General features: G+C 34.0%; 1 protein-coding gene across 1 annotated transcript; it reads left to right on the top strand.

Annotated features, from left to right (window-relative positions):
- The first annotated feature begins 246 nt into the window (after positions 1–246).
- LOC125855111 (YTH domain-containing protein ECT4-like) lies at positions 247–4628 on the top strand. Its single transcript, XM_049534787.1, has 9 exons — positions 247–461; positions 1115–1191; positions 1279–1417; positions 1589–1659; positions 1845–2429; positions 2567–3160; positions 3288–3500; positions 3638–3784; positions 3938–4628. The coding sequence occupies exons 1-9, from the start codon at positions 434–436 to the stop codon at positions 4196–4198; spliced, it is 2115 nt and encodes a 704-aa protein (XP_049390744.1). The 5' UTR covers positions 247–433; the 3' UTR covers positions 4199–4628.
- The last annotated feature ends 4784 nt before the right edge of the window (positions 4629–9412 follow it).

Here is a 9412-nt window from a genome sequence, read left to right as displayed (position 1 = left end):
GTGAGGGGTTAATGCAATTGCAAGGAAACTGCAAAAGTATACACCTAAAAGAATCACAAAATAGACATTTTTGTCCTATTTAAAAAAAAGCCACTCTAAGCATTCAAACTATTGACCACTAATATAATGCCACATCAGCTCAAATGAGATGGCAGTAGTCAGATCTGCAAATATACGAAAATTAAAGGGCCTTTAAGAGCAAATACGTGGTGCTATTTGAATCACAATCCCTTTAGTGAACAAAATCTTCTCTCTCTCTCAAAACCCAAACCTAAACCCTCTTTTTATTTCTTTTTTCTCTCTCTCTCTACTTGTGTGGCGGCTGAAACTCTCTCGAACCCATTCCTCTTCTAGGGTTTCTATCTATCTCCTTCCTTAAACCCTCTTCATCTTCAGGATTTTACAGCTTCTCCTGTTGAAGATCTAGCTCGGAATGGCTGCTGGTGCTCCTCCTGCTGATCGTATCCTTACCATATCTACTTTTATATGGGTATTCATTGCTTTTCTTTGTTTTTTCCTGTTAGAATCTAATCAACCCAAGTTTTCTTTTTATATATGAGGAGATTCATATACAGTAGATATATGTATGTCCGTGTTGATGTGGTAGGTTTTTATTTTTATCTGATTCTATTCGGCTTCGGTAGATCTGAGGTTGTCAAATCTGTTGCTGTTGGCTGCTTGATTTGTGTTACTCTTTCTTTTTTTAATCATGTAGAGCGATGTTTGTGTTTTTCTTATACAGAACCTTGTTTTTTTTAGGCTTTTCTATATGGGATTCAATTGTTTTGTTTCTTCGTTTGTTGGTATATTCAACTTATACTTGTTGGCGGGTTAGCTGTTTGGTGATATACGACTCTTTTTTACGGATTTATATTGGTTCAAAAAGTAAGTGCTAATTTGTTTAATTATTTGAAATGGCGGAATTGAAGTGGTATAAGCTAATTTGTGTGAATTTATTATTTATTAAGTAGTACATAATTTGAAAAGTCATGCTTTGTTCAGTCCAAATTTGATTGGTATTATTGGAATTTGTTTCTCTTGGTTTAGTTGTTAGTCACTTCTTTTGGGAAATTGTGGAGAATGTTTTTGTTTTTCTTTTACTGTTACGCCGTAGAAGCTGCAGATTTGCTGCAGAATTTGTCATTGGATTCTCGGAGTAAGACTCTTGAAATTGCAGACGCAAAAAAGAAAGTAAGTTTTCTTTAATCATCTATCTAAATGATTGATTTCATTCAATTGGTCTACAGTTCTTAATTGGAAATTTTGATTCTTTTTCAGCCTTCTGGGAACCCTACACATGGGGCAAACAGTCAGGTTCAGTCGACAGATCGGTCTGTGACACCTGTGTTACCGGAATTCATGGATCCAAATTTGTGCTATGTTCCTAACAGTTATACCTCAACAGCGTACTATTATGGTATGCTAATTTCAGCTTCACTTCGTGTCAGTGTTAGAACAACATATTAAGTACTTTTGCTATGATTTATAAAATAAAGTACTTCTATTTAGATAAATAATGTCTTATTTATTTATTATTTTTAGCATATGATAATGTGCTTTTACTAACATATTTTCGTATCTGCTGTAGGATATGATGCTTCTGCTAATGAGTGGGAGGACTATGCACGATATGCGAATCCGGATGGAGTTGAGATGCCTGTAAATTATTCTGCTTGAACTCTTGCTACAATATTTGATGTGTTAATCTTTTTTCCTGTATTGCCATTTTGGTGTAATGAGATACTTTGTTGCTGTCCTGACTTGCTTCTTTCTAGATCAATCAGATATTATTTTTTTCTTTTTTTTTTGTGTATGTTTGTGGTTTTGATTTAATTGAAATGCAGGGAGTTTATGGAGACAACAGCTCACTTATCTATCATCATGCCTATGGATATGCACCCTATAGCCCATATTCACCTGCTACTTCGCCTGTCCCTACTGTGGGGCATGATGGCCAACTTTATGGATCACAACAATATCACTATCCGTATTTCCAGCCACTCCCCCTGACCAGTACTTCAAACACTACTTCAGCTGCCCTGCCAAAAGGTGAGATTGCCACCTCTGCAGCAGCTGCTGACCAAGCATCATTATCTGTGGATTCTGCTAAAGGTAACTCTAATGTCGTTGCAAATGGTGGTGTAAAGGGAAATACTGGGCATATGCCTGTGAGGCCTGCATTCCAGAATTCATCCTTAAATGCTAATGGTTCTTATGGACCTGGCACATTGCCTGGAGGAGCTGCTTCAGGTTATCAGGACCCTAGACTGGGTTTTGATGGTGTGCATTCTCCCATTCCATGGATTGATGGGTCAATGTTCACTGATGGGCAAGCTAGGCCAGTGGCGAACAATTCTTTTACGCCATCATTTTCTAATGGCTATGCTGCTCCATCAACAAAGAATCAGAATGTTCATCCACATGTAATGGTATGTTATTCGAGAGTATTGATCTGTTCTTTTTCTTCCTACATTTACAGTCTCCTTTAGAAACTTGTAGTAGTTACTCCAGTATACGTGTTTAAGGCAATTACTTGTTGATACTGATTCTACTGTTTTATTGTCAGGGCATGCACCACCCAAGGCCTTCATCTGGCGTGAACACAACTAATGGGTATATGAATAGGATGTATCCCAACAAATATTACGGGCAGTTTGGGAACACATTCAATTCTGGCATGGGGTTTGGGCCTAACCGGTATGATACTCGCGCTACAGGTCGTGGGTGGATGACAGTTGATAACAGGTCTAAACCCAGGGGTAGAGGAAATAGTTTCTATGGCTATGGCAATGAAAACATGGATGGTTTAAATGAGCTCAACAGGGGACCGAGAGGTAAAGGATCCAAGAATCAGAAGAGTTTTACACCAGTTGCTCTGGCAGTCAAGGGGCAGAACATCCCCCTTGCTATAACCAAAGATGCTGAGGAAGTTAAACCAAGCCTGATTCCTGACAGAGAACAATACAACCATCCAGATTTTTCAGTGACATATGCTGATGCCAAATTCTTTATCATCAAGTCTTACAGTGAAGATGATGTGCACAAAAGCATCAAATATAATGTGTGGGCTAGCACACCAAATGGCAACAAGAAGCTTGATGCTGCTTACCAAGAGGCTCAACAAAATTCTGGAGGCTGCCCAGTTTTTCTTTTCTTCTCGGTGAGCTTTCTTCGATACATTGCTCTAGCCTTTTTTGTTAATTCTGGTCATACATGAAAATACATATGATCATTTTTTTCTTTATTCACATCCTCATGATTGCTCATTTTTTGGTCTTTTTATCCAGGTAAATACAAGTGGACAGTTTGTTGGTGTTGCAGAGATGGTAGGGCCAGTTGATTTCAACAAGAATGTGGAGTATTGGCAGCAAGACAAGTGGGTCGGCTGTTTTCCTGTCAAGTGGCACATTGTGAAGGATGTACCAAATAGCTTGTTGAAACACATTACACTGGAAAACAACGAGAACAAGCCTGTTACGAACAGCAGAGATACTCAGGAGGTATGTGACTGGTTTTAATTTTGTGAGAAAGAAGGGTAGTGTTTTTTGGGCGTGGTGTATAGTCTGTCCTTGTTAATTTGACTGTTGTATAAATGTCAATAGCAAGTCTTTACCAGCTGTTTCTCTGTTTGGTACAGGTTAAAGTGGAGCAGGGTCTGCAAGTGCTCAAGATATTTAAGGATCATATTAGCAAACAGTGCATCCTTGATGATTTCGAGTTCTATGAGGATCGTCAGAAGAGAATTCAGGATAAGAAGGCCAAGCAACAGCTATTCCAGAAGCAGGTAGCTTCTATGTGCTTGGATTGTTTGCTATCAGATGAATTTGAAAAAGAACATGATGGGGTGCTTTCATTTGGGCATTTGACAGTACTTAACGTCTTCATAACTTGATCTCTTTTTGGTAGTAAAATATGGGTTTTTTTTGGGTTGTGTCAGTCTCAGGTATGGGAAGGTAAAGCTACTGAAGAAAAGAACAGAGATAATTCAAAGGTTGACCTCAAGTCACAGAAACCTTCAGAAGTTTCTGCTTGTTTGAACAAAGAAAATTTACCGGCTGCTGCCCAGACTACCACTGTGGAAGTCAAGCTTACCGAAATTGTACCAGTTACAAAATCAGGAGATGATGTGAAGGATGCTAAACCAGTCACTGTATCAGAAAAGAAACCTGTAGCAAATGGGGCTTCTAATGGGTGCTAACTTCAGCTAATGAAAGGGTGGTCTGTGGTTAAGAGGTCCTAGATTGGAGCTTTATGACTACATGATATGCACATGAGTGGTGCTTGGTTAGATCTCATAACCATGGCTTCCCTTGTTATCCGAGCAGCATTTGGAGTTGGTTGTTGCTGGAAATAAGTTCTCAGAGAAAATTCAATATTTGGCATGAAGTCTAGAGTCATCTGTTTCTAGAAGAGTTGGGAAAGTATGGAAGCCCCATTTTCCCTCGTGGGACAGTTTCTTGGTGTTTTAGCTTTGATTAGTTTCAGACCTTGGTTTGGGTTTATGAATTTTTTTTGTTTCTTTCGTCTTGTGGCTTATTTTAGGCAATTACCTTTTTCCTTGTCAAGTTACATGGGTTTTAGATGAGGGTTTTTGTTATATTAGTCTATCTTATCAATCTGTTGTGGCAGTTTAGCATTGCTTCCCCCCCTTAAAACTAATGGATAGAGCTAGAAACGAGGTCGGAGTATATTAAACTATCAGGAAGCTGTTAATGCTCGTTGGTTCTTTTTCTCTTAATTCATTTTTACTGCAACATCAATCGTGTTAATTGTGTTTCGTGATTGTCCTGTTAATAACTAGGATGTATGTGAAAAGTTGTCATCCTAGAAGAAAATTATAGTTTCTGTGGCAAGTTATAAAAATTTACTTGTTTTCTTCCCGAGAAAATGACATAAATGGTCCCTAAACTATCACAGTAGGTTTAAAATGGTTCTTTAACTATACACTTGACAGATATTGTCCTTTAACTATCCACCCTTTTGTCAAGTTTGGTCTATATCACTTTTTATATTAACAAACACTGTTAACATACATGATTGAATTCTGTCTCCTTTTTTTTTGCCACCTCTTTTTCTCCATTATCTCATTGTTTCCTCACTTTCTTTTTTCTAATTTTTCTCCATTGACTTTCTTTTTTGTCATTTTCTTTGTCTATTATTTCACTATTTCCTCACTTCTTTTTTTCCAGTTCTTTTCTTCATTGTTTGTAATTATGTCGTTGATCGTTATTTCATGCTAGCTAAAGCATAATGCAAAGTAATGAACACAATTGAGAAAATATTATTCTATTTTCATGTTAATAATTTTGGTCATTACATCAATGAAACTGCATAAAATTGCAGAAAAGTTCAAAAATCAGCAACTAAATTGAACTATAGTGCTCTGTTTTCAACAGTTTTGTGCAGAAAATAGCTTAAGCTACAAAAAAAAAGTAGCAGTTATCAAACTTCGATCAAATTGCAGCACCAAAACACCCAATCAACAGAAAACTGCAAAATCAACACCAAACTATACGTAACACAGCACTAGACAGCAACATCAAACCACAAAAAAAAAAGCACCAAACTGCACAAAACACATCTCCAAAAACGTCACCAAACAGCTCCAAAAACGTCACCAAACTGCACAAAAACAGCTCCAAAAACGTCACCAAACTGCACAAAAAAAGCACCAAACTGTTGCACAGACAACAACACCCAACCACCAAAAATCAGCACCAAACTACACAAAAACTAGCATAGAAACCGCGTCAAANGCACAAAAACAGCTACAAAAACGTCACCAAACTGCGCAAAAAAAGCACCAAACTGTTGCACAGACAACAACACCCAACCACCAAAAATCAGCACCAAACTACACAAAAACTAGCATAGAAACCGCGTCAAACTCGCCAAAATCTAGATTTTAGGATTTTCTTAACTGTAGCGACAATGAAGAAAATAGGAGGGAAAAAGAAAATCAAGAGAGAAAGTACTGAATGACGGTGTTTGTTAACATGGATATAAAAATTGAATAGAAACCAAACTTGACAAAAGGGTATAGTTAAAGGACTATATCCGTCAAATATAAAGTTAAAGGACTAATTTAGATCTACTGTGATAGTTTAGGAACCATTTATGCCATTTTCTCTTTTCTTCCCTAAGTGTTTTTGAGAAATATTTTGTCAAGTGGATAGTTCGTGTTTGATTAATTTGTTTTTGTTGCTTATATTAGAGGTTAGCCAAGTTTCTGAAAACTGAATAATTAATTATTTTTCTTTATTTTTGTTTTGGTTGCTGATATTAGATGTTAGCCAAGTTTCTGGAAATTGAATAGTGGTTGCAGGATAAAGTACTTTTTTTCATTCTCTAAATAACAACAAATACTGCTATCTATAATTTAAAAGTTTTTTATATATTTCGTCCTACCATACTCTAAGCGAGATTTTTTTTTTTAGTATGAAATTGAATTACAAAATTATTCATTAAAAGTTTGAAGACTGTTTTAGGTGTTTTCATTGAAAAAAAGTAACTTCCTGCCAATTAATATTTAGTTATATTTCTTCTGTCTCAAACAATTTTTCCTAGAAAGTGTTTTTTTCTTCTCTTTTCACGGTTAGTTTTCAATTCCAATTTTTTATTTGACAAATTTAAAATTCTACGGTTTGAAGGATTATACACTCTTAGTTTGAGATCACAATTTTTTTTTTTTTTGAATTTCATATGGAACTAAAATGAGATATATAAATTGAGACAAGAAAGTAGCTATTGTGATCATGATTAATTGATATTCTATTAAGTGATAAGTTGTTGCACTAAATATGACATCTCAAAAGAATATTATCGTCTTCGTTTTCCCTCCCAATAAATTGAAATGCCAACTTTTAGTTTACCTTAATTCTATCTAAAGATAAGTATGACATGTGAAGAGAGTTTGTGACTTTTAAGTAAAGGGTATAAGATCGAATCGAAAATCAAATCAAATCTCAAATTGAGTCAAATAAAAAATAACTTGACTAATGGTTTGGTATCGGAAAAAATATCCAATTATATTTGAGATGGTTTGTTTTTAACTAAAAAAAGTTAACTCGAGATCAATCCAATCCGACATTATATATATATAATTTTTAAATTTATTTTATACATAAAAATATTTACTTTGATATAATTTCTAAATACTTCTTATACTTTTTCATAATTTTTATCTTTTAACATATTATTTCAAGTTTTTTAGACTTGAAATTTTGAATGGTCCAATAAAAGCTATAGTCCCTAAATATTAGTAACTCTAATAAAGTTTGAATCAAAATCAAATCAATATTAATGCTAACAAAAAAAATTAATTCAACACTAAGAATGACAATAATGTTGAAAATTGAGACATATGGTTCCGAATCCAAGTTAGGTACAACTAAGAGACGTCCTACTGAGTTTTGATAGTCCTATTAGGGGGACGTCCTACTGAGTTTTGATAGTCCTATTAGGGGTCTTTTGGTAGAGCGTATTAGCAAAAATAATGCGTGCATTAACTTTATGTATTAGAAGTGCCTTGTTTGGTGTACTTTTTCATGCTATGTATAACTAATACCATGAATTTCTAGATATTAGTAATGCAAAGGGATTTAATGCATGCATTAGTATTTTAAAGATACATACCCCTCAAAATCCCTTTTACATCTTTTTCACCATAATTATGGAGGATATTTTTGTCAATAAATATTTTTATACAACACATGCTATTTTTTATACACCAAACCAAATAATGCATAAAAAATATATGTATAACTAATGCAAGCATAACTAATACAAGCATAACTAATACAAGCATTACTAATACACTATAAAACATTATTTTTATACACTACCAAACGGCCCCTTAGTGTTATACTTTTTTTTGTATCTTATTTGGATTATACTACTGTAATATAAGAGACATCCTATTGTGTATACACACACATAGCCTTGTACAAAAGGACAAATGCATAAATTACCCCTTGAACTTGTGTTGAAAAGTAAGTTACACGCTTGAACTATTGTGGCGACCTATTACACACCTAATCTTGTTCAAAGTGATATTAATACCCCCTTCCGAAGACAATCTAAGTTGTGTGTAAAAAAAGTGTTATACACGTGTTTCATATATAAATAATATTTATTTTAACTTTTTAAAACCTTTATCTCTTGATATTTTCTTAAACTTTTGCAAAAGAATAAAGATTTGGGCATCTTCCTCATCTCACCATACATTTCTCTTTTTAAAATCTATTTCTTCTTCTTCTCCATTGTTCATAAATTGAAGGAAAAATAAAAATTTGAAGAGAAAATAGGAGTCAGTAAGTCAATTATGAAGTTAAGAGATGTTGGCGGCGACGATAGGCGATGTGCAACACCACTATTGTTGGTGGAACAAATAAAATTTTCAGATCTGTAAAATTCTTTAAATATCTTGATAACTAGTATGTAAATCAAGCATTTCATTAGTATTCTTTGTGTGTAATGATTAATCAAATATGCTATTGTTGATTTGAGATATAAAAATGATATTGTGGTGGTTGCAGGTAGTGCTCCGACGAGAATAGAGAAGACAAAGATGAAGAAATCATTTTCTTCGATGAGCTTTTGATAAGTTTAGGTAATATAATCATAAATTTTATGCATTAATGTTATAAGATTTTCAATAGACATCATTATCTTTCTCGTGATTAGTTTTTGGTAATCTTCTCTGGTGAATCCTCCGATGAGTTCGAACGGAAAAATCATGAATTTTAAGTTGAAAATTAGTAACTTTTCTTTGGAAGTCACCATGTTCTCCACTCCTTTCTATTTCCTTTTAGAGTTCCTCTTTAAGGGTAGAGTGTTGGATGTGCTTCCATCAAACAATCAATGGTGACAAATGTTGTGATTCCTTAAGCAACACCGACTCAATAACATTGGGGGACTAAAGCGAACTTAAGAGAGGGCCCCTACTATTTTATTTTTTTCATCATATGTACTTTTATTTTAAATCTACTTTTCTAGCTATTCTAAATGCGAAGTCATTATGTACTAATTTATAATCAATTTGTTTTAATAATTCCTTTTCGAATGATAATATAGCTAATTCATTCAATCTCTCTTGAGACATTGTTGATCTTAAAGAAGATTTAATCAATTTTAATTTCAAAAAAAATTCTTTCGGATGAGGCTACAATTACATTAAATATTAACATTATTCTATAAGCAATATGCATATTTGGAAAAGAATCAAGTCTTTTTGTTTGATTGAGAATTTTCATTAGATCATTATCTTCTACTTGTATTATTTCTCTAAACACTTTTAATTGAAAAAATAACTCTAAACCATCAATATCAAAATAACTATTATGTGTTAAAGAAAGTTCAACGTTAAGAATTTTTTTTTAAAATTCTAATCATCTAGTGATCTCAATAATTT

Source organism: Solanum stenotomum, chromosome 1 (assembly GCF_019186545.1).
Source record: "Solanum stenotomum isolate F172 chromosome 1, ASM1918654v1, whole genome shotgun sequence".
Taxonomy (NCBI): Eukaryota; Viridiplantae; Streptophyta; class Magnoliopsida; order Solanales; family Solanaceae; genus Solanum; species Solanum stenotomum.
The sequence above is the reverse complement of the archived record's forward strand: the minus strand, read 5'-3'. Positions and strand labels throughout refer to the sequence as shown.

Bases quoted from the DNA above. Each gene is read 5' to 3' on its own strand.
- LOC125855111 (XM_049534787.1), top strand. From the start codon at position 434: ATGGCTGCTGGTGCTCCTCCTGCTGATC. The intron at 1,192-1,278 runs GTAAGTTTTCTT...ATTCTTTTTCAG, and splicing joins TTGCAGACGCAAAAAAGAAA to CCTTCTGGGAACCCTACACA. The intron at 1,660-1,844 runs GTAAATTATTCT...ATTGAAATGCAG, and splicing joins CGGATGGAGTTGAGATGCCT to GGAGTTTATGGAGACAACAG.